We start from the raw sequence: 25768 nt of genomic DNA on the forward strand, positions 1-25768 counted from the left end.
AAGTATGCACTATGCACTGATCACATTTCCTGTGAGGAGTTGGTTTTAAAAGATTGAAGCCCAGAATGAGGTTGTTTGAAGCGCGCGTCAATCTTTTGACGCCAGCTTTTGATACAGCCGCTTTATCGTTCACTGGCCTTACCAGTAGAGCTCGAATCAATCGCACTTGACCCTTCGAGACGCCTTGCAAATTAATTTTCCATATAACATTCCTTCGACTCCAAAATTGGCCGCGTAGGAGAGTGAGCCAGGTGCCGAGATCAAATCGACATTACTTCGATCTCACCGGCGCACTCGATAGCTCACAAAAAGCGCACGTTTTACGCAAGTTCGTCAGTTCTAAGCCGATCTGGATGAAATTTGGAAATGATCTCATTGGTATAAATAGGCCGTTGCTAGCTTAGCCAGAGTTGTTTTATTCGGCTTTGTTTTAGATCCAAACCATACATTTTTAAAATTTAAATTAATATAGATTTGGTTGGGGTAGACTTTTTTAGATTAGGTTATTATATTATGGCACAGCGATTGAGTTATACGTAAATCTGAAGTCAGCATCGTCAGTGATAGCGCCAGACGCTCCTCCACGACAGAAGCACGCCAAATTACTTTGCAACTATATATAATTACCGGCAGCGGCAGTGACTGCAGCGAGCCATAACGATCCGATTTGATCCAGGCAATATTTCATATTGCCTCCCACGAGTCGTCAATAGCTCCTGAGACACATTAAGGCGAAGTTGCACTTACACGCATTAGAGAATTCTGACATGCCGAAGCAATGAAATAAAAAGAAATAAATAATCCATTCAGCAACAACATGAATGCCAACATTTGATGAGGGGGTAATACAAATTCACTTTGAAATATTTTAAATGTTTTAATCAATGTAACTAAGTATCCAGCAAATTCAAGAATAAAACCTGAAGCTTGGGGGTAACACGGGCTCGAATCAGGAATCTTCATGTTTTCATCTTTTCACACCTACCTACATAATTACATTCCTATTGCATACCAATCACAAATTTCTTGAAGGCGAAACCCCGTCGCTACTTACACGGCCGCCGAGACACTTGGGTCTTGGGGAGCTTTGATCCACTTGTCTTTAAAAACCTAATGTAAAACCTAATTAACAATGACGCCCTTGTCTGATGTTGAACCACTCTGTCAACATAACGTCAACTTTACAGAAAATGAACGTTAATTTATTCAAATAAGACATCATAAAAAGGGCCACATTTCGTAACTCACGCTAAGACTTTGGTTCACTGTTTCGAATGTTATGAATTTCTCAAGATGTGAGTAAATTTTAATTGGTTAATTGTCAAGCTCACTAGACTTTATACACATTTCCAGCAAGGATACGAAGATTGGACTTTTGTTATTCAGACAGATTACTCAAATATCACCATTCACAATTTTTTTCAATCCAATCGAATTGCTATTTACGTACTTGCAAAGACGTACGTACATTTAGACCAAATTCCCGTCTGAAAATTGCTGCCATGCCATTCCATCCAGATATACAGCATACTCTTCCAACCAATGATCTACTTCCAGCACAATGATCTACAGCATACTCTTCCAACCAATGATCTTTCAACCAATGATCTACTTAAGAGTTTTACCTCTAATTTATTTGTTTTTAATGCATGTCTTAAATGAATCATCAAATTAACGTTTTAATAATTTTATTGCAGCGCCATTCGGCCCATTCCTACATGCATGCTAAATTACATGGTCAATATGCAAGCTCGAAAGAAAATTCGAATCCAAATACTCTAAAAAAAATAATTGCAGATTCTAAATTTTACCTCTCGGACACATTTGCGACCGGCCTTCCGGCCTATTCGCATGCATTCAGGACGACCTAATGGTGACTATTTTTTCACATTCGTTTCAGTCTTATACGGGCCGAAATTTGCAGTGAACATTACTTAGTTATTGAACTAATGAGCAGATTTGAGCGAAATTTTGTATACAAATTCCTAATCACTTAACGGTTATGTTTCACTCATACAAAATTTTCAATTAAGTCTTGATTTACGAGTTATACGGCTATACGTAGAAGCTACTGTCTTCTACGGCCGAGTGTCAAATTTGTAGTGAACGTGAAATATTTCCCGAAATTGAAAATAAAAAAATTCAAATGAGTTTTACAGAAATTCTCTCTAATCTAAAACCTGTGTTGAGCTTATAATTTTTGTGTTGAAATATATGTTTAATCCATTATGACCCGGAAAAAGTAACTGATACAAATGCCTGGCGCACGTACTGTTAATGCAGATAAAGAAAAAGTGTATTTACTATACCTAAACGTCTACACACAGCACACTACACAGATTATAATCCCACTTCCCGCTTCCGTAGGTCCTAGGATTCTTAGACTTGGTTTTGTCAACGAAAATGGTAGGCGATGAAATATTGTAGGTAGTAGTTCCAGACTTCCAGTACTGAATTTTTTCTATAGACTATAGTGTCTGCGAGTGGATGAGTCACGTTCAAGTTACAATGAAAAATATTTTCTACTATGTAGGCCTAGGTAGGGTATGTGCACAAGAATTTTTTTTCCCTTTATCGTAATGAAAATTACACCACTGAAAAGAGAAAAAAAATTAGAAAAATATATAAGTACGAGTGAAGTAGGAGGTCGAAAAATGAAAAAGATACTATGAATTTTTTCCTATTTTCAATTTCACCCCAAAAATGGACCAACTTCTGTCACTTTTTTTGGAAAAACTATCATTTGTAGGTTGCATATGAGCCAATTTCAAAGTTTTTAGTACCATTGGAAAGCTCATGTTACATGTTGTAGGCTATCTATTCTAGGAATAAAACATTTTGGTTGAGACTTTGACTGCAGGCCACTATGCAGATTGCAGAGTCTGCAAGCAACGTCGCCAAGATACGAGTTTCCAGGTAACAACGTTGCCGGCATTACTCGATAGTTCTCGCCGTCGCCGCCAAAAGTCTTCAGGATACGTCGCCGAGTAATTTTTCAACAATGAAGCTGCTAAAAGTTCAAAGAATATATCCTCCACTCCCCAGGAACTACAGCAGTCAATATGGCTTCCGCATTGCAACCGATTCCACCATTTGCAGATTGTGCTGCAGCTGTACAGTCTCATCCGACAAACCGGAAAATCAAAAGTTATCAATAAGTAAGATTTTCAAATTGTTTCAACAACATCCAGGTCTCATAGTGTGGCACAAGAGTCGTTGTAAAATTTATCTCAAGGTCATCTGGTCGTTGAACAACCGCATGCCAGTCGACAGTCGATAGGATTTATGCAGTCGATAGGTTTCTTCAGTAGTTCGATAACTTAACAATGAAAACACTAGTGACTAGTCGTTAATAATGAGATAACCTTAAGTCTATGTACATTATATTCTTTATATACAACAAACACCTAACAGATAATGCATTAATGTTTAATTTTTCAAACCAGCAGTGCCTTCTTAGGTTTCTTAAGCAGCAAGCAAGTTGCTTCCCCTTTAACAGTCAACAAAGTACTAACCGATCACTTGGAGCTGTACGCTACATTGGTCAGCTGGATGCCACATCCTGCAGGCTGAGCTGAGGCAGCTCATTGGCATTTCTTTCTTTCGTTTTTCTTCCGTTCTGCTTGTGCGGAAAACGTCGCCTCACAGAAAGCATCGTTGGCAGCATCGCCGAAGCTTCTGGAAGGTTGGCTGACTCGCCGAAGCTTCGGTAAGATTGGTAAATGGCGTCGGCAAGATCTTCGAAGAAGTAAATTTGTCTGCTAATTCGTCTCCGAATATCTTTCAAATCTTTATCACTCTCTGCATAGTGGACTGCAGGTGGGTGGGGACGTGGGTGGGGGTCTTGTCTTGCACTGAGTTGCATCTCATCTCACATCTCGTCTCATGCCTCGTATCATGTCCAATCTCACGTTTTGTCTCATCAATCACTCTCATATCTCATCTCCTCGTCTCATGTCTTGTCTTGCGTCTCATCTCACATCTCGTCTCGCGTCTCATCTCACATCTTGATGATCTCGTCTCGCATCTCACATCTCATCTCATGTCTTGTCTTGTAGCTTGTCTCATGCATCATCTCATGTCCCCTCATGTCTTGTCTCATGTCTCATCTCATGTCTCAGTCTCGGCAGTAGTTCAGGACCAGCGTACGGTACCTCACTGGCTCATGACTGAACTGAACGTAAACTGCGCAACAGGACATGGTAGAAAAACTATCAGAAACTCAGAATGGCTGCTGAGCTCTGAAATTTTGAGAGCATGCTCTGAAAACTATAATCTTGATTTCAAATTGTCTTTCATTAATTTCAAAATACAATATCAATGTTTATTTCTATCACAAATGTTACCCCTTGCACACCCCAGCTAAGAGCCTAAGCAGGTACTTGATAGACATTTTTCGAAAAAAAAAAAAATGGTGTCATCAAAGTTCAAGTTTTTTTAGTTCGTTTCCAAAATCCAAACACAAGTCAATCAAATTAAGCAAACATTTGGGTGGAACTTTCAAAATTAAATACCTTACGCGCGCCGATGCAAAAAGTGGCTGTCCGCCATTTTGCCCGCATTGTTTACATTTGTGCGTACCGCCGTACTTTGTGCACATACCTATACTATGGCTTTAAGTTATTGCATTTACTATTTATTCTAATTTCTAAAATTGCCTAGAATGAAGGCTCAGTGAACTCAGTGAAGTGCTCAAGGCTTAGATTCATAATAAGACCTTAAGAAGGCTTTTAAAACATGATGCAGATGTGCACCAAAATTTACCAACCAAGGTTTCAGATTGACAGATTGGTTATGCTGATTGCTGAGAATCCCACAAAATTGGATATTGTCCTATTAGAGACTTGAATTGGAATCCTTGCTGAAATTTAGAAAAATCAATCTTCAAAATCATATTGCTCATTTACTATAAACTACAATATTAACTTTTTAAATAGTGCTTACTGCTTAAATTGACTAATGACTATCATTTCAGAATATTTATATATGGCTTGAAAAATACAATTTAGTATTGTATTGTATTTTCATTCATTGTATACATCAGTAAGTATTCAGTAACCAGCATCCAACAGCATTACAGCAGTAAAAAATTTCAAAATGAGGTAAGTCAGGAAAGCTAGGGCCTAGGCTATCTGCTATTAGGCTGTAAAAGTTTCGTAACTTTTAAATCTTTGTCCATTATTAGCCTAGTTAGGCTAGTATGATTACCATATTCATTGCCAATCAGGCTACAGAATTTTTCAAAATTTGCATGTAGACATAATCTTTTTTGCAATTCTTCAAAAGATATAAGATAATAAAGTGAAAAATGTTGTTTTTCAGAGTCTGTAAGTCTGTGAAATTTTCATGGTTAAGTAGGGTAAATGCAGTATATTCTGACACATTAAGGACGTAGGGTAAATGCGGTATATTCCGACACTTTGAGGACGTAGCTAAAAATGAATGGCTATAAAAAAATCACCGTATGCGCAACTCAAGTTCTGTTTGCTTTATGTCACTCTCGAACACCGCACTATGCGCCAGCAACAATAAAACATTACAAAATGTTGCCATATTTATTTAAAAGCCTTTAGAATGCAAACCTACCAAATCTATATATTCCGACATAGTGCAACACTGTGACCTGTGTGTGACTAAATTTGGCATTTTGTGAGACTAATTCCGGCCGCGCTTCAAACTCTACTAATTCGTAATTCTGACACTTGTGTTCAAATTCCGATCGCTGTGTGAGCTGCATTGGAATATGACACAGCTTGGAAATTGGAATTAGAACACTATTGAATGTTGAACACTACTTATTTAAGCTTTTAATCAAGAGCTATTAAGCTTTTAATAAGTAAAATTTTAATTTTTGCACACAGCTTGGAATGAGCTGTGTGTGTCTAATTCCAAGCTGTGTTGGAATTAGTTTTTATATGTCTATAACCGTCTCTTAACTAGATCATCCATTAATTTATTTATGACTTGAAATCAACAAATACAAGTATACTTAAATAATATATATATACACCTAATATATTCACAGACTTATTTAAAAGTCTCAAACCATAATATTCTTTCTACACAACACAAACAGTTTATCACTATTTGGTAGAGCAAGGTCAACTATCAACTTTGACACGTTTTTTGATGTTCTCACTGGCTGACGTGCACTGTCTCTCTTTGGATCTTGACATTTTCCCGCCAGACGGCCCAGACCTAGTGTTTTGGTAATAGTATGGCGCACAATAGTATGATGTCACTATTTCAACCATCAACGAATGCATGGAACTAAGGCAAAGCTTAATATAAAGGAAAAAGTTGAGAAGTGTCGGAATTACCCACGATGTCCGAATATACCGCGTTTACCCTAGCCTCTACAGTTTTACAACACAACACTTCTGAATTCTCTTTAACTTCACTTTGTGAGTTTGTGTTGCTTATTTGTTTGTCTGTCTGCTAGAAAGCTTGTAATCATTATTTAAAACACTTCTAAAGTTCTACCTGACCAGCCATGGAATTTATCTAGGCCTACTTGACGAGCTGCAATTAAATTTTTTGAGCCGTTCTTTTATAGATGCACCAGCCATCATTCCATTTCTTTGAGCTGTGAATTCCATATCTTGGCAGTAAAAAGCCATTTACAAGGCAAGTTAATGCAGTCTGACGTGACTGCAACTACAGCAATCCCTTGATTAGCACGGTTTTGTTCTTTAAATAAGGTCCCGTTCAGTAGGCACTCATGCTGACTACAGAGTCGGTTTAACCGCGCCTTGTCTCGTTCATAACTCGAATGATTGAGTTCGGCAACGTTCGCCGGTAAGTGCGCCATGCCGGTGCTCTAGCCCTTTAAGCCCTGGTGTGACGAATTCGTCACACAGAAAATAAAAGCTTCTACCGAGAGTAATTACATGTATTCCCATATATTTTTAAGTTTGATTAGCGCGGTTTTGCTTAACACGGTAAAACTCGGGGATTTATTAACCGCGTTAATCAAGGGATTGCTGTATGTGCAATCAACAAAACATTTAGATTGACTTGTTTACATTAGAATGACAACATTCTGCAAGATATTTTACCGAGAACGTTAAAGTAATGCAGATTGCAGAAGTGGAAAATTTTATGAAATGACATATTTGCAAAGTGCCAACCACAATTTTTTCAATCAATCTGAAATTTTACACACTAGTGTAAAGTTGGAGACCATGCTTGAATCAATTGACAGAATAAATAATTTAAGATTTGGAAAAAATTAATATTGAAAAAATTAAAAAATAATTCATATTGAACATTTGAAAATAAAACAGGAAATTTATTGTACGTTAGGAGCATTGGAGACACTGGCCTCCTTAGAAGTGTTGTCTTCAAAAATTAATTTTTAAACTCATATTTTATTCATATAATTGAAGATTTATGATCCAATGTTTTTCCCTTGTTACTGCATACACATTGTGAACAGAAGACAAACTTCCATTTTACCACTTAAGCTATCAGCTTTCCCCATTGCATGCAATTCATTTCCAACCTAAAAGACTTCCACAAGTTCCACTTCATTGGTAATAGCCAGGGTTGGCGATTTTTTCTGATTTAAAAAAAAAATCAAAAAAATAAAAAATCAATGATTTTTTTGATTTTTTCATGATTTTTTTGATTTATTTGATTTTTTTGATTTTTTCACCTTTTTTGTCTTTTTGAAGTGTTATTTTTTATGTTGAAATTAGCCTACTGACAATAACAGTATGTGGATCATAATGGATGGCTAAAAATGGCACTTATTGCCTTCAATAATGGCCAACAGGCCAAGGTTTTGTTTACCACTTAGGGATTTTTGGGTAAACAATTATTGATAAGTCTATTCATTAGCTTTGTAAAGTTTGTATGGAGCAAGGTAACGAACTATATATTGACCATTTAACTGGCTTCAATATACAAAAACATTTCAGGAAAGCAGATCTTCTAAACATTGAAGAGTCACATAACAGATAAGTAGCTGATAGCACAGTGCACAGCACTATCAATAGATCTACTAGTTATATGTCCTATAAATCTACCAGACTCTACCTTCTATACACACTGACTAGTAGTGAATGAGTGACTGACTGCACTGTTCCCATTTAATTCAGACCAATAAACCAAAACTAAACATAAACTGGACAATAACCAAACAAACCGCATATGACTTGAAACGAGATTTAAGTTATGAGAAAAGCTAACACTGTTTGAGATAAACATGTGCACAATTCAAATATTTTATATCCATTCACTGCATTTAATTATTTTATATATAGTCTTGTAATTGTAATTGTTTTGTTTCTAGTTTTAATTAGAATAATCGTATTAGGGTGGAAAATCTTTCCAATTGCCAAAAAGGTCAATATACAATCTCAACCTCTCAATATACAGGGTGGAGCAGAACTGACTGAGCAGTTTTGAGGTAAAATAAAAGAGCAATGGAGGGCCATAAAGAAGAAAGTTTATTTTCCTAGAGGTTAGCATAACATACCATTTAGAATACTTATGTTTTGAAAACAATATCTGGAAGATGGGGGCTGTTAGCTGCAACACACTGTTGGAGTCGTTCTCAGAGGAGGGAGTAACCATGACAGTGAATTCCAATTGCTATGCTGCAATGTTGCCAAATTTCTTGCAGCCCATGATGGAAAACATTGTTGAAAATGAAGCATTGGGAGACGTGTGGTTCCAGCAGGATGGGGCTACAGCTCACACAGCCCGAAGGTCACTCAATGTTTTGAAATGTATGTTCCCAGACTCTGAGGGGTGATTTACAGTGGCCTGCAAGGTCACCTGATTTGAGCATTTGCGATTTCTTTCTTTGGGACATCTAAAAGAAAGGGTGTTCAGAAGTCGCCCTCACACCCTACCACAGCTAAGGGGACAGATTATTGCAGCAGAGGTTGTGGCCATACCTCGCCATATGTGTGAACGTGCTGTAGGAAACTTCCGAGAACGACTCCAACAGTGTGATGCAGCTAACAAACCCCATTTTCCTGATTTTTTTTTTCAAAACATAAGTATTTTGAATGGTATGTTATGCTAATCATGATTAAAATAAACTTTCTTCTTTATGTACCTCCATTACTCTTTTATTTTGAATCAAAACTGTTCAATCATTTCTGCCGCACCCTGTATAAGCTAGCTAACACATTTAAATTGTATATTGTAATCAATATACCGGTATAACAAATAGTCAACTAGTTAGACTACTTATAGCCATATAAGAATTAGCTAAGCTGCTAGCTACATACAATGTATTGCGACACTAGATGCCTCTGTACCAAAAACATTCCATTTATTGGAACCTTATACACACTAAAGGCAACAAGTTTATATACCTACCAATTTGTCATTCATAGTACATTTATACTAAACCATGAATAACAATACCGGGTACCTCAATATAAATTAAAGACTGCCACTCAATATTTTTAAATATATAAAAAAATCAAAAAAATCATGATTTTTTTATAAAAAAATCAAGTGATTTAATCACATGATTTAATCATTTTGATTTAATCATTGCCAACCCTGGTAATAGCCTTCCAACACCTAACTGTACTTATTATAGTACAGCAAATAATTTTCATCAAAATACTGTCTTCTACGGTCAACTCCAAATCTCACCTTAAAACACATGATGATTGCTGCATTACATTTCTGAAATGTCCTAGTTTGCACACTATTATTGTAATACGTACCGGTAGTGTGACAGTGACACAACCACTTTTATTCTTGCACAGATATAAAATTTAACACTGTGAAAAAATTGCAATAATTACCTTACTAAATTAACGCTTACTAAATTAACCTTCATATTTCATGCAATGAGTGATGTTTAACCTGTTAATTTTGTGTTTGTTTGCAGTGCTGATGACCTCTCAGATGTGTCAAGTGCATCAGATATTGAAGAAATTGGCGTAGTGGGCACTGTGGCCAGCCGTCATTCTTCTTCTGCCAGCAGACACAAGCATAAAAAGAAACATCACAGACACCATAGACGTCATTCACACAAGCGGAAGCATTATAGACACAAGTCATCAAGTCGTAAAGAGAAGTTAGTGTGTGTTACATATCTTCTGTTTTGATAAGGAGTTATATACTTATATTTTCTGTTTTGATAAGGAATTTTCCCAAAACTGCTTTCTTTCTAATGCCAGTGCTCTATACCACATATTATTTAGGAATTATGTTCTGTGATGGCTGCAACTCTCTATCAAATGGCAGAGAAAATTTACCAAAATGATATAATTAGTAATGTTGGTTCTGTAGAACTGGCATCATTCAAAATACATCATTTTAGTCAAATTATAGAATTGAATATGTGTGAATGAATTTTAATTCTCTCTTGTACAATGCACCTTAAAGATTAAAGAGGGTCTTTGTCAAAAAAAAAAACATAAAATTTGTCATTTTGGTTTTGAACTTATTTTGTAGCTGCAGAAAAGATGCATCAAATGCAGCAAACTGCACATATGTGCATGCTTTATTTCTTGTGTGAGGCAGTATCAAATTTATATAAAATGAAAATTTTTCATTTCACAGCATTTTTTTAGAAAAATTGTATTTATAGATTATTATTTGCATTAATCAAGCTGGTTTTGAGCTTTTCTTTTGAAGTTGTGGAAAAGTTGTGTTGAACAATGCAAGCTGGTTAGCATGTGCATTCTTTAGTTTTTCACAAGGCAGTTTCAAAATTTATTTATATTAATGAACATTTTTTATCATTATTGTACAATTCTTTTAAAAAAATAGTATTTCTTGCAGCTAGCTTATTATTTTGTTGAACTGACTGACTACAAGTCATGTGGCACATAGTAATAGTACCCTCAAAACAAGAAATAAACAATGGGAAAGCTGGTGATACGTCTTCAAGCAAATGCTTTAGCCTTTAATTATTTTTGTCATCAATTTCACTGATGTGGCTCTCCTGAGCAATTCGAAGTGCCATTCTTTGCCTCCTTTAAAATCTATCTTCTCTAATTTTCAAGCTACAACATTTGATTTGTAAAGCAAATACCTACTTAGCAACTCCAGAAGCCCTTTTTCCTGATTTGATTTTTAAAAATAGAGGGAAATGGAAAAGGTTGCGCATAAAAATTGGAAAAAGTGCTCCTAGAGCCACTCGATATATATATTCTACCTATTTGCAAATTGAATGGTATGTCTCTTGATACTGTAGTTTATAAAGTGAAAGAGGAGATAAGTATAATAAAGTCCTCCTTTTTGCCTCTTTCTATGCATTTCAAGTTTTCTTTTATTTTTAATAAACAAATCATATGACCTACAAAATGTTTTTCTTATAATATTTTACATATGTGTACCAAGTTTCAAAAAGATTTGTCTGTTAAATTAGAAGTTACTTATGAGGCGAGCCCCCTTTGACTCAATAATTACTTTGCATGCTTGTAATTTATTCACTAATAATCATCTATTTCTGAATACTAAGTTGTTTTGAAAACTAAACAGGAAGTCACACAAGCACAAGAGTCGGTCACGTCATCGCCACAGTGGCAGCAGCAGCAGTTCAACTGAGGAGTCAGATGATGAGGGAGCTGATGGCCATGCTGCGGAGAGCGTGGCTGATGGTGCCACTGCAGCACGTCACAGATCATCTGTGCCTGAGATGAACAACAAGAGTTCCACACTGAGCAAGGTGCAGCAGTCAGCTGCAGCTTTAGTAGCTGCTGCTGCTGCTGCTTTATCAGATGATGACAGTGATGATGATCTTGACTTGGTTGATGATTTGTTGGAAGGCTCGGTACAAGCTGCTGGCTCTGCAAAGACGGCTGACAGAACTCCAGTTAAGGAGTTTACTATGAAAGGAGGTTGGGGCGTAGAGGACAACTCCAACGATTCTCATGTCGTTGCACAGCATGATGGGCGAGGTGTACAGATTAGCAAGAATGGAGACCTCCATTCCCTCACCATCAACGTCATGAATGAAAAAGTTTCTAGACAGGTATTTTTCTTCTACCATTTTGAAGTAAGATGGGAATTAAATATTTCCTATACCTACTATTTACTACTTAGTTCATTTTCCCAACCTATTTGATGAGGGAATAGGTGCTTACATAAAAACAAATTCCATCAAGATCTGAATCGTAGTACTATATCACAAATCTATAATATGAGTTTAACATTATTGTCAATGCTCTGCTGCACTCTTATCATGACTATTGTCTTCCAACAGGGGTTGCCGAGTCTCAATGACTCCAGTCCAATGCTGCAGAACATTGATTCCGACTCAAATATTTCATCGGCCATGATGACTCGTTGCAGCAGCATCCCTCCACCTGAGGATATTGATCTCAACTCATCAGACATGATGCCTATTGATGACATCAACCTTGAAGACTTGATGAAACAAAAGGCAAGTTTTTTGAAAGAAAATTGTTCAACATTCAGATTTTGAGGCATAAATTTCAGTTAATCCTATTGCTTGAGAATAATGTACTTGAAATGAATTATTTTCTTTGCTGGTTTCCATGTAAACATTTTTTTATCAGCTCGGGTTCAAGTTCAGTGTTTGAGTTTTCAAGTTAATATTTAGCTGTTAGATTTTGCATTTGTTTTTAGTTTAAAGTTTTGTTACATTTTTATTTTCTAAAAATTTAAAATAATTAAGGCTATACCAAATCAGGTTTATTGATAGTATATTGATGTTTGTATCTTGATTATATCATTAGACTGTATAGACAGCTCATTTATAATGTTAAATGTATTCTAACTTATATTTGTATTGCAATGTATTGTGTGTTATTTTGTTGTAGGCTGCCCTACAAGCGGTGCTTGGTGCCTACATGTCAGAAGGTGGCGAGGACTCTGACACTTCTACCCACACACCTCCTCCTCCCCTGGCCATGGACCAGCCTCCACTGCAACATGAAGAAGAAGAAACCAACGACGCTGAACTGATGCTCGAAGCTGAGCTTGAGGCAAGCATGGACCTCCAGAAGAAACTCAAAGAGCTCAGAAACAAAGTAGAGCAAGAGAGGGTTCAAGTTTCTGCTGTACCAGAGCGAAGCGCGAGACCTGACAAAAGACAGGATAAAAAAGTGGAGAAGGAAGAACCTAAAGTTGTTACGATCTTGGACTCTGACGAAGAAGAGGAGCTTGCTAAGAAAAAGAAGAAGGAAGACAAGAGATCAAAGAAGCGAAAAAGAAGCAGGTATTTACTCTTTTCACCTAACCTGCCTTGCTTTCACAGGTTATTGCAGCGTGTATTCTGAAACTGGAGGCGATTGTGAGTACATTTGAAGTGATAAAATTTCAATTACTGATAATTTTCTTGCAGATTATTTTCATCGTTTGGTAAGAAACAAGGAATTTTCTTGCTTGCTAAGATGCATTAGTAGTTGATCATATTTCTGCAGAGTTAGTTTTTCCTACCATGATACTGACACTTGTTTAGCTGGAAGGTTCCTAGCCCCTTAAGGACGTTTGGATGAGGCCCGGACTCTGTATCAGAGAAGATCTACTCGACCAGTTGGCATTCCAGCCTCTGAGACCATCGCTGCTGCCTATGGAGTACAACTTGATGCCTTCCACGGTTCACAACTTTTCTTGGCTGTCATCAGGGTACTTAGCTCCTCGTCGGCATTCCATTGATCATTTGTATCAGCAATCATAATAAAGTCGTTGATTTCATTATATATGTGATTAGCTATTTCAATTAACAGTTGGTAGGGCATTAAGAAACCATTCTGAATAATATAAGCCTGCCTAATTAGTTCAAGCCTTAATCGTGATATAAGTGTCATATTTTTTCTTCAGACATTGAGGTTAAAGTACTATCCCGTTTGATCTCTGTGTCTCTCGTAACAGTTAATATTCCTGTTAACAGTTAGAACTCGAACTCTTTCATGTAGAGACTTGATGAAGGCAAGGTGCACCATGCATTTAGCGGCCGTTTCCGATAGTTTTGTAGTCAGTAATAATTTGTTAATGACTTGAAATCCTTGCGTTAATCTCGTAAATTACCTTAGTTCATTTGCAACATCTATCTTCACCTTATAACTTACAAAAACCGATTCATTTGCATACGGTACTACTAATCCTTCCATCTTGAAGTAGTCTATAGTTCAATATATTTGTCATCTCAGTTTAAAATCAGGTAGCTGAATGATAACGCTTCTATTTTCAATTCGATTCGAGTATCTTATGAATATGTGTTCTGTATTGGTATTGATAGCGCTATCGCCTCTTCGTACATCTGAGCCTCAATGGATGTGACTAGACTTCATATAATACTCAGTAAAAGTCAATAATTTTTTATCAAAGGAACGAATACATGTTCACTTCTATTGATATTGTAATTTAAAACTTAATTTCACCCGTTTGATTGAAAGCTGTTTGAAATGAAATTTTTGTCACCTCGCTTTGAGTTTTTGAGGTTTTATAATGTACGAGGAGGCTTAGAAGCTCGAGAGTACGTTTGACTGGCTGTGTGCTTCACTGTTTGCAGGCGCATTGGAGGCGAATGTGCCTGCTGTGAGCACAGTCCTGCCGTAAGTAGCACCGATCTCCTGATGGCTGCGTTACTTGTTGTCAGCTCACTCACAACTTCCACTTGTATCTGCAACTTCCAGGGTTTGCCTTCGTTGTAGCTCAAGTTTATGCCCCTATTAAACTTATTTATTGCACTTATCAAATCAATATCTGAAGCGCTAGTAAATCTGCTACTACTACTTTATCAAATCAAATTTATCCCGCGTGTATAATGTGGGAATTTTGTGATGACAATCTACGAGTCAATTCACTGTAATGACCATTTTATGCAATCAACCATGCGCTGATGGTCTGAAATCGATAGATATAATTTTCTCCAATTTTCGATTAGTTTGTTTGCCACTCACCATAGAAGATTTTATAGCGGGAGATGATAAAGTGACTTTCACACTACTTGAGTTGGGCAGTTTTGCAATACTTCAGTTGGGGAATTAATTTCGATTAAGATGAGGTATTCATTATGCAATCAGTGACAGCGCCATTCTTCAGCTATAGGTGTTATTGCATAACTGGACAAGATAAAATGATGATAGACTTGTTAATTAAGCTTTATCCCCACATTTATGGTAGATCTGTATGCCCCTGCTCTAAAAGTGTTCTCGCTAGCGTCTGCGAAACCCTCATGATGGGAGATATACCTCAAGGAGTTTCCTATCGCATGCACGTTGAATAGCACTTATACATGAATTTTACAAGTTTTCATGAATACAAGTTTACATGAATTGGACGAATTTTACGGTCAAATGAGTCTTTTGTTTTTTAGACCGAGTGAGTTTATTTGAATGCCAGAACATTAGAGTTTGTTCGCTTCCAGTTTCAGAATACACGGGCTTATGAGAGATGAAGAACGCATCTGTTGCACTGCTGCTCCACCAGCTAGCTTTCATCGGCGTCAGGGGGTAACTTGCGTGCATCCTTATTGCCAGAGGTCCAGCTATCATTGCTGATTACGACAATCAGTGCATTGTATACTTTCAGTTTCATCTCGCATTCATAGAGTTATTGAAATATCAATAGGTATCAAAAGCGTCATTAGCATTTTAGGTTCAGCCTAAAAATATAATGTCACTTTAAATTTTCTTAAACTCATCGTGGCTTCATGAAAATTTAGTTATGACCATTACGTTTTTGATTGTAAGCCGCGGTTTTGATTGCGATGAAAGTCGTGGTCGATGTCGCACGAAAGCTGCTGCAGGAGCAGTTCAGCAATAGATATGTTCTCATTCTCTTTGCCTTCTTTGTATGTTGCCTCTCATAAGAATATGTTCTTGTGTAAATAATTTATCTGTGTCTCATTGTTACTTAACTACATATTAACAAATTTCATATATTAAGGCTATCCAGACTTGACATCAATCTTGGTGTGGTGAACACATCAAAGTAGAAGGTCACACATGAGTGTGCCCCTAGTGCTGCGTCGGTTCTATTTCTTGTGCCATGTAGCTTTATATTACGTGTATTTTTCTCAGAGTTGATTGTATGTAAATGAAAGCTAGATTGTTTTTCCATCTATTCGGAATGCCATGCCATTTATAACTTGGTTAAGACTGCAAGAAAACCACTGAAATTAAAAAAAAAGAATTTATGCTTTCAGTTTTGTTTTTATATTCATTATCATAATTTTGTGCAAGTTTAGTTGGCACTGCAACTCGCAGGTTTTTTCTTGGGTGGCCATGACTGAGGCGCAGGCCGGTTTTGTTCATTGTTCTGACAGGTCGACGAGCGCCGACAGAGACAAGAGGGCGCGACGTGGCGACGGCCGGCGGGACAAATCCTCGAGGAGCGACCGCAGTTCCCGCAAAGACAGGGACGAGCGAGACAGAAAGCGGCGCGAAGAGAGGGAGAAGCGAGAGCAGGAGAGGAAGGAACGTGAAGAGCGCGAGGAGAAGAGAAAGAAGGAAGAAATTGAGAGAAGAGAGAAGGTGCGCTGCAAATTTTGGTGTAGAGTTTACTGGTTTATGCTTATGCTACTACTCATATTTAACTAGCCTTTGCCACATGAATTTGATGAGAATTATGTAAATTTAACCGTGTTCTTGACCTATTCAATGATTATAAATTGTTAGATATATGTTTTAGTTCAAGCCTTTTGTGTCGTTACCTTTTTGAATAAAATGATCATTGCTTTTCATGTTGTAATAGTCATTAATAGTCAAATCCATGTCATTCCATGGCATGGATTTTATTGAGTGTTCATGTGCGTTTTTTCTTAGAAATTGTAATTCTCTTTCACGTCTTCGCCACTCATAAAACCATGTAAAATACTGTAGCTTTATCCTAATATTTAAAAAAAAAGTAATGATCAAACATATCAACCTTGTGTTCAGGAGCGTGAAGCTCGCCACCGCGAGTTCTTGGAGCGCGAGGAGCGGCGCAAGAAGGAGTGGCAGCGGCGTATGGAAGAGCGTCGTGAGCGCGACAAGCGGCGGGAGGAGCGCGCCAAGCAGTTCGATGAAGATCGCGCTAAGCGGGGACGGCGATCTCGCGACCGCTCGCGCGAGGGCGAAGGGTAAGATGTCGGCATGTTAAATCTGTTATTATTTACTTGGGTTCAGTATCCGGTAGCTTAAGACTAAACAATCTACGCTAGCTTGTTTTAATTTTGTCTATTAAGCTCATCCTTGATCTTATTAATTTTTATTAGTGACTTTTTTCTGTTTTGCTTGAAAATTTTGATTCTGTACTATTAAGCCTTGTTGTCTTAGTTCTCTTTGTGTTAACAGCAAAATGTATAAGGGTTTTGACCTCGCAATAGGCGTTATCTCCTAACATTGATGATTTTTCATTCACCAGGTTGAGTGAAATTCCCCGAAGCCACGAAATAGATCGAGAGCGTGAGCGACAGAAAGAAGCGATCTTTGGCAAAACAAAAGAGTCTTCATCGGAATCTGAGGTGGCCGACATAAGCTTCGATGAAGACGATGAAGAGGAAACCGAGGAGCAGAAAATCGAGAGGATGAGGAAGAGACGTGAAGCGCTCTATAAGGTTTGTGATCTCACTTATTATTTCTCATGCTTACGTCATGAACAAAATAAGAAAATTTTCAGGGTTCACTCCTACTAATTCACATGTGCCATGCAGGTAACAAAAATATTGCTAATTAGGTGTTCGGCTCACTTTCGTCTGTTCGTCTGTGCTTAACAGTATATTTATTTATTCTAAAAAATTGTCTTTTTTTTATCTTTTGAATGCATTCTTTGAATTAGCTAATAAGTGTGTAATCGGTTCGTATTCACTCTAATCGGAAACGAGCATAGGGTTTCTAGTATTTTTTGGGAAGTCTATTCTGTAAGTTATTTAAACAATGAAACCAGCCCTTTGCTAGCTTAGCAATTATCTATGAGAAATTACATTGGCCTCTGTTTGTCATCTTATAAAGGATGTGATGCACGAATTTGAAATGCTCTGGACCATAGCTAACGTGCATGTCTGAATTCTGATTGATGTGTGACAGAACCTCGGCCTCGAGAAAGGATCGGCCAGTAACACTCCTTCCAACACAGCGCCCGTGTCTCCAGCCCCTGCACAGCCCCAGCCTGAACGGTAAGTTTTGAGGCTTCTACGAGTCAATTTCATATGCACCTACTACTTTTGTTTCGCTGGTTGTAATTTTATCTGGGCATCCAACTTGGTAAGGTGAAAAGGCAATGTTGTTCCATGCTATTCAAATACTTCGAATGGGTAATTGAAATTTTTAGCATCAGCAATTATTTTTTATTCTGTTTTGTTTAGGCCGGAAGCTACGACTGACCTCGTCACAAATGGAAAAGAAGACTTAAGACCTTCCACTCCGGAGGTAGCAGATTGCACGACTTCTAGCAAGAGAAGCTCGAGATCTTCATCCCGGAGCAGCAGAAGCAGCAGCAGCAGCAGTAGCAGTTCTAGCAGCTCAACTTCCAGCAAAACTCCAGAAAAGAGTGAAGCGCGTGCTAGGGGAGAAAAGGATATCTCGTTGGTGGAGCAAAATATTTCAGAAGCTCCTAAAGGCACTGGTGAGCCCACTGTGCGTAAAGTAGAAAAACGTTCGCGTTGGGACACTCGCCGGTCACCTCTCAATGATTCAAACGCTCAAACCGAGCACACCAATGGCGTCACTTCAGACAAAGCCCGCGCTGATGATCACAAACAAGAGAAGTTACAGAAGAGTTCAGACATGTTCTGCGAGAATGATATGTTCGGCGACAATTTCATTGTAGACAAAACAAGCGCTTCTGTTGCGGGTAAACTTGAAAATCCCAACCTGTTAGATAACTGGGATGATGCTGAAGGATATTACAGGGTCAGAATTGGCGAAGTCCTCGACCATCGGTAAGTGAACTCTGGCTCACGTAATCTCTTCATGCCCAACACTTGTATTCGATTTTTATTTAACGTTGTGACTGCAAATACGTGTAAAAAACTTATTTTTTTAGTTTTCGTTATTATTGAATGTCTATTGGAAGTGTACAAATGTTGGTGTTTTATTTAGGTACACAGTGTACGGCTACACGGGCCAGGGTGTGTTCTCTAACGTGGTGCGCGCACGTGACGGCGCACGCGGCGGTCAGGACGTCGCCATCAAGATCATCAGGAACAACGAGATCATGTGCGGCAATGGCGAAAATCTTCTCACATATTACTAAAGACGATGAGGCTTCTTTTATATACATATTAGTATTGCAGTAATTATACTTCCTAGGGTATATATATTTTTTATTTCTTACCTTAAGATCTGCGGTACTAGTGAGAATTCAGAAGTTAAAATTACACTGCATAAAATTTCGTTATCACAATCATTGATAAATGTTCACTTCCATAGATTTTTTCCTCAATGAAAAATGATCATTTATTTCAAACTCAAATGTTAGTCTTGAAAAAAAAAAACTTTGTTAAAGTTGATTCGCAACTGTCTGTCAATTGCTTTTTTTTCACCAAAATATATTTCTTCAGGCACAAGACGGGCAAGCGGGAGTTGAATATTCTGAAGAGCCTTAACGACGCTGATCCAGAAGACAAGTATCACTGTCTGCGGCTTTTCCGGAACTTCTTCCACAAAAACCACTTGTGTCTCGTTTTTGAACCTCTTTCCATGTCGCTGAGAGAGGTGAGTCCCTAATAGGCCCATAGATTAATAATGATTTGTTACTGAGTTTATAAATTTTGCACACATATTTAATAAAATATGCTTGCTTGCAGAAGCTTTAATTCTTTCGTCACTGGCGGGACTTATCGGTTCCCAATCACTAGGTACGAATAACATTGACGACCGTAGAAGTAGCCGAGACGAGAGAGTAAAAAATAGGCTCGCTGAGTTGTTCAGCTTCTGGTGTTCGCATCAGCTCGCTTCAACTAATTCTGGGAGCATTTTTTTCTAATATTAAACATTTATGGGGGAGCCGACAGACTAACCCTGTTACGCCTCTACAGAGCCACAATCAGATCTAAGTTAGACTACGGCTGCATTATATACCAATACGCCAATAAAGCAACACTATCCGCACTGGACTCCGTCCATCATTCAGCTATACGAATATGCACCGGAGCCTTTAGAACATCACCTGTCCTCAGTTTATATGCAGAAAGCGGTGAACCTCCACTCTACCTTCGCCGAGTACAGCTCACTAACGGATAGAACCTGCGCCTTGGAAATAAAGAAGCATACACCCTAGACCAGATGGATCAGGCTACGAGCCTGAAACCAACGAAGAAGCCTGCCGACCCTGCAAAACGAATATTGGACCTTCGGCGCGAAATAGACGACACTGATCTGAAGCGCTAGAAACCTCTCCCTACTACTACTACTACTTAAACATTTATGTATTAGAAAATAATTTTTGATAGTCTAATGAATATAGGGTTTAATGAACTTTATGCCGTTTAAAGTCACGTTTATCAATCAGAGATTTTCGTGTTAACAAATTTGTATATATTTTTCTCTATAGTTACATAAACTCCCATTTTTTCTAAATAATATACCATGATGCTTTAGTGTACCTGATCTAAATCTGGTAATTGAAATACTCACAGGTTCTGAAGAAGTACGGCAAAGACGTCGGCCTGCACATAAAGGCCGTGCGCTCATACAGCCACCAACTGTTCTGCGCCCTCAAGCTGCTGCGCAAGTGTAACATCATCCACGCCGACATCAAACCAGATAACATTCTTGTCAGTTGTATTCTATACTTTGACAATATTTTGTTGCAGTTATTTTAGTACATTGTGCGTGTTTTTTTCAATGGTTCGAAAAACGGCATTGTATGATGACACGTGAACACTGAACACGTGCTATCGTTTTTTTAAATCTTGTCTTCTTGGGGGGGAGTATATTCTTTTTTTTCATTATTTAACGTTTTATCTGTAAGAAAATCCGATTTGTCTAGAATTTTGATGACCCTATTGCTGCCAACAACTGCTGACTAGGGTCCTGTCATTCATTAGCGCTCATTGAGGAGCAATAAGCAGTTTTGTCTCGTACTTTGGTAGACTATATTTCGAATTGTTTGTACGTTTGACTGACAAATTTAGAATTTAATTTCAATTGTCTTCTTCCTAGATGTATCATATCTTGCACTCTAACTCGCAGGTCAATGAAAAGAAGCTGGTGCTGAAGCTCTGTGATTTCGGTTCATCTTCCAAAGTGACCGAGAATGAAGTGACTCCGTATCTTGTGGCTCGATTCTACCGCGCTCCTGAAATTAGTAAGTATTTTGGTTTTTGTTACTTAGCTTGGTATCAAATAAATGCATAAGATCCTCATTTTTTACGTTTTGCTTCAGGAATTCAATCCAGTACAATCGGATTTTTTTTGTTAATTTTATTGGTTAACACATTTTTTTTCTTCTTCCGATCCGATAACTACTAAAATCTTGTTTATTGTTAATACGTGCATTTAGAATAAACATTTTGATAGATTAAAACCAATGTGAAAAATAATTTCTATTATGATACTTCACAATGTGAAATGTATCTCTTATGCTACTCAATCTAATCACAATGTAATTCTTCTGCAGTCCTCGGTATAGCGTACGAGTTTGGCATCGACTTGTGGTCGGCAGCTTGCACAATCTTCGAGCTGTACACGGGCAAAATTATGTTCCCGGGTAAAACTAACAATCAGGTGAGGCTTCTATTGAAGATGATGCTTGAACCTCAATCCAATTGTAGGTTATCAAGCAAATTTGTTCTATATCAATCCAATCTATATCATGCTGCACAGAAATTTTCATTTGAAATTTTAATTTTCTTGAATTCTTGAAATTATCCGTCAACAAGAATACTTAAAGAGCCTTTCCCCTTGTAACTTGATGCTCAGTCGCATCCCAAGTTTCCTTGACACGAGTTTTATTGCTACATTAGTCCGTATTGGACACTAAAATGACTCCGGTATTTTTTTTTATCATACCTATTTAGCATTTATCTACCCTTGCCTGTTTTCAGTATTATTTTATTTTTTTTTTTTTGACCAGATGCTTAAGTTATTCATGGACCTGAAGGGCAAGATGCCTAATAAACTCATCCGTAAAGGCGCGTTCAAAGACCAGCACTTCGATAACGTCTGCAGCTTCCGCTACCGCGATGTGGACCGGGTCACCGAGCGTGTAAGTGAACTTCCCAATGCCAATTGTGTATAAATCTTATATTAATTTCGTTGTTTTTAGGAATCTCCCTTAATTTGTTGGTCTTCAAGTGAAAATTAAGATATACCTTTTTTCTAGTAATCCAAAATGAATTACTTGTATTATTTATAAATTGTATTTCCAACCGTTTACAATTATCTGTTAAGTTATTTAATACCTGCTTGGAATTATCAACAAATTAATTCACGTTCGAATCCGATACTGCGCAGATTACATAGCTAGATGTAATTGTTTGATGTCGGTTAAATGTATTTTTTCTATCACAATACAGGAGAAAGAGGTCGTACTTGCTACAATAAATCCGACGCGTCAACTTCTCCCCGAGCTTCTGGGTGATACAAACCTCCCTGAAGACCAGGCGCGCAAGGTGTGCCAGCTCAAAGACATCCTCGACAAATGCCTCATGCTCGACCCTACCAAGCGAGCAACTATAGATCATTGCCTAACTCATCCCTTCATCCGTGAAAAAATTTAAATGCTATTGTAATTAGTATATCTCAAAGTTTTCTTTTGTAAATCTAGCCACAGACATTCAATTTAGAAATCACGATTAATTTATGTCTTACTCGCGTCTTCACCATGCAAAACCATTTGCTTCACCCCTTCTTGACATTTTAAGATTGAGCAACGTTCACACTCGTGTTGAACGATCCAGCTCAGAGACAACTGCGGCAATCGTATAAGTTAAATCCGATGTAGCTGGCTTCTTCAAACAAAAGAATGTAGATAATGTACGTTTTAGAACATAGGTTTGCAACATTTCTTGCAGACCTACCCACTAAAATCGAGATTTGCTTTTCCAGCATGTAATAAAATAATAATACGGAAATAATGTGTAGTTCACGTTGTAATTTGCACCACCAGTTCTTTTCGTCAAGGCTTCCAATAGTCTGAAAATTTTCTGACATCTTAGTGCGGTTTCAGAAAGAACTAAATTTATTTTAATATTGACGACACTGGAGTGGTAATTAAAGTATTATTCTTGTGTTGTATTTACGTATTGTAATAATTACAGACGCTAAGTGACGATAATCGAATCCAGTTGAGTAATAGAAATTTAGCTTCACACCTCGTTACTTAAAATGATTGAAACGACGTAAACGATTCACACGAAAAATTGAAATTCTGTCCTATGAAAATATGCCGGCAAATTTGGGCTTTTTTTTTTTTTTTTTTTTTTTTTGTCTTGCTTGCTGGGAATTTCCCTTCATTGAGCTCATTCATTTTGAAATCAATTTAATTTAGAACCCTTTTTAAGTTCGTGTTATTTTACTTTACGCTTATATATGTTGGTATTGGAGCTTACTATTAGTGTCCGAATTAAATGTCAAAAAAATGCCCTCGTGGTCGGGCCTTACTAAAGAACGAAAATTTATTGTTCATGGTAAGAATTCAATTAGGAAATAAAAGAGAGTCGTGCTATCCGCGATCCAGTAGCTGCGAATAACTCGTATGTATCAACCATAATTCTGTGTAGCAGCCAATCAAATTTCGTTCGCATCTGTCAGTTTATTGCATTTGATCTCCCTAAATTTATTCCGTTTGAGAATCTCTCGATGGGCGTCGGAGTCTAACTCTGTGCTTGCACTCAGCGGCTCCCTGTATTTAAATCGCTCGTATTACTGAGCTGGCTATTCCGAGTGACCTTGAGCTGAGCTTATGGGAGACGGTGATAATATCCCTCCTTTTTATTTTTCTTAATATTGCTGCCAAAACCTATTGAAGTATGCACACAAATTGTGTCGTCAATGTAGGTATCACATGAGCCTTCTGATGGATGTATAAATTAAGCTTTGTTAAAATATTGGCCAGGATAAGCCGTATGCGGAATTGAAAAGATCGCTTTTTCAGTCCAGCGCGAATCTTGCAACGCGAAAATTTATCTTCTATAGTATATAATTTTGTTTAAGTCAATTGAATGGAACAATCGAGTCGAAACTGAGTATTTATTTGGTATTTTGTCCAAAAATTCGAAACAATTGAGGATTTTTTATGGTGTGTGTCGTAATTACACCGTTAAATCACATTTCTTAATGTGAATCTTGTTCACAACTTATTCATAAAGCCGACTTTTCATCCAAACTTCGCTCAGACGTCAAATAATTTAACTTTAATCTTGGAGGCAGGACAGTTTAATGTGTGCATTTCGAGTGAACGTTGTTAACCTGGAGGATTGACTAAAGTTTTGTGTTAATAAGTCATTAGTGATATATGTTTGATAAAAGTTCTGAAAATTCGAGCTTTTTTTTTGCTTCTTTTCATGGGGCAGTTTTTTTTCAATTTCATCGAGTTTTTTTTTCGAATTCAATTAAATGATCTTTTTTATGAAATGTCACATGTGCTCTTTTTGGCTTGCGGTGATGCTTTGCTTAAAAAACCGGTGGCTTCGAGTTAATGATTCGTCCAAAAACACTTCTGATATTGTATTACATCTTATTACTGAACTCGGTTGAAGCTATGTGCATGCATGTACAAAATATAATTCTTCTCTATTAGGATCTGATATTGAAACTTTTAAGTAAAAAATACGTAATCATGAGCTCAAATGATTAATTTGGTCTGTTGCTGTATCCGAGGTCCTCTGATGTGTGCAAGTTAACCACACACTCTGTAAGTAAACCATCTACTCCATCAGCATCTTTGCTTTTTATTCTCCTTACCTCGATCATGAGCAACTGCAGTGCCAAGCCATGCACTTTTTATTTGTTTAATGAGCTTACCATTCTTTGTTATGCTTATTTTCTTTTGTTAGCAGCTCCATGAAATGTAAAAGTTTTTTAGGCGGGAAACTTAGCTATTTGATAACAGCCGTCTTGCGTCGTTCATTTTTTAGACATTTTTTACTCGTAACAGTTAAACATCACATTTGGCTATCACCTCAATTGACTGCGATTTTGTATTGCTTAAAGGAGCTTGGTAAATTTCAATACCTTTGCCTGAATGCCATTTTATTTAATAGCTTTTTAAAAAATTGCAGTATTGGGTATTGCTTCTAATGGGCATTACAAAGTAATTATTGCTACTTGTTTAAACCACAATGTATGAAGTTGCTTTCGCCATCACAAATTTATCGCATTGCCGTAAATTAAACTCATAGATCAAGTCCTAAAAAAGCTTGTTATATATATTACTAAGTGCCGGCGCTTACCTCATTACGGATGAAACTATCCCTTTTTACTCTCTTGAATCTTTGATATCGTTCATATCTTAGAAAATGGATTCTCCTTGAACGTAACTTTCAACATAATGGCGCCTGAGATAGCTATATCCCGTCGTCATTTTGACTGCACGTATCCCTGTCTGGAACGGAAAATGTCCCTTCCCCGCCCGCCGCATAGCGCTGTGACTCCTGGCCCTTTATCGGCGCTGTCGAGGCAGGATGCAGCTGCAGCAGCCGCGCTAGCGAGCTCCCGGGCGCGCCGGAGCAGCAGCAGCAGCAGCGCTGTCCGCAATTATACTTGCATCACGCGCTTCCTCTCAGTGCTGAGCAAGAGACGCTCCGCCCTCCCTTGCTACTGTTGGGTACCTGCATGCTGCATCATGCTTAAGCTGATTGCTGCATCATGCTTGGGCTGATGGCTGCATCATGAGCTTGGGCTGATTGCTGCATCATGCTTGGGCTGATTGCTGGATCATGCTTGGGCTG

At 37.7% G+C, this 25768-nt stretch overlaps 1 protein-coding gene across 1 annotated transcript; it reads left to right on the plus strand.

Moving 5' to 3' along the window:
• The first annotated feature begins 4985 nt into the window (after positions 1–4985).
• On the plus strand, positions 4986–24759 carry LOC108671366 (serine/threonine-protein kinase PRP4 homolog). Its single transcript, XM_018158897.2, has 17 exons — positions 4986–5102; positions 9863–10051; positions 11464–11956; positions 12188–12367; positions 12768–13165; positions 16220–16427; positions 16833–17014; positions 17299–17491; positions 17961–18049; positions 18239–18814; positions 18975–19091; positions 19436–19589; positions 20513–20650; positions 21069–21183; positions 21496–21602; positions 21952–22083; positions 22394–24759. The coding sequence occupies exons 1-17, from the start codon at positions 5098–5100 to the stop codon at positions 22595–22597; spliced, it is 3480 nt and encodes a 1159-aa protein (XP_018014386.1). The 5' UTR covers positions 4986–5097; the 3' UTR covers positions 22598–24759.
• Positions 24760–25768: the final 1009 nt, after the last annotated feature.

Source organism: Hyalella azteca, unplaced genomic scaffold (genome assembly GCF_000764305.2).
Source record: "Hyalella azteca isolate HAZT.00-mixed unplaced genomic scaffold, Hazt_2.0.2 contig10517, whole genome shotgun sequence".
Classification (NCBI taxonomy): Eukaryota; Metazoa; Arthropoda; class Malacostraca; order Amphipoda; family Hyalellidae; genus Hyalella; species Hyalella azteca.

Coding starts and splice junctions, on each gene's coding strand:
- LOC108671366 (XM_018158897.2), top strand. Junction 17,015..17,298: donor CGCTCGCGCGAGGGCGAAGG/GTAAGATGTCGG, acceptor TTCATTCACCAG/GTTGAGTGAAATTCCCCGAA. Junction 18,815..18,974: donor GGCGAAGTCCTCGACCATCG/GTAAGTGAACTC, acceptor TGTTTTATTTAG/GTACACAGTGTACGGCTACA.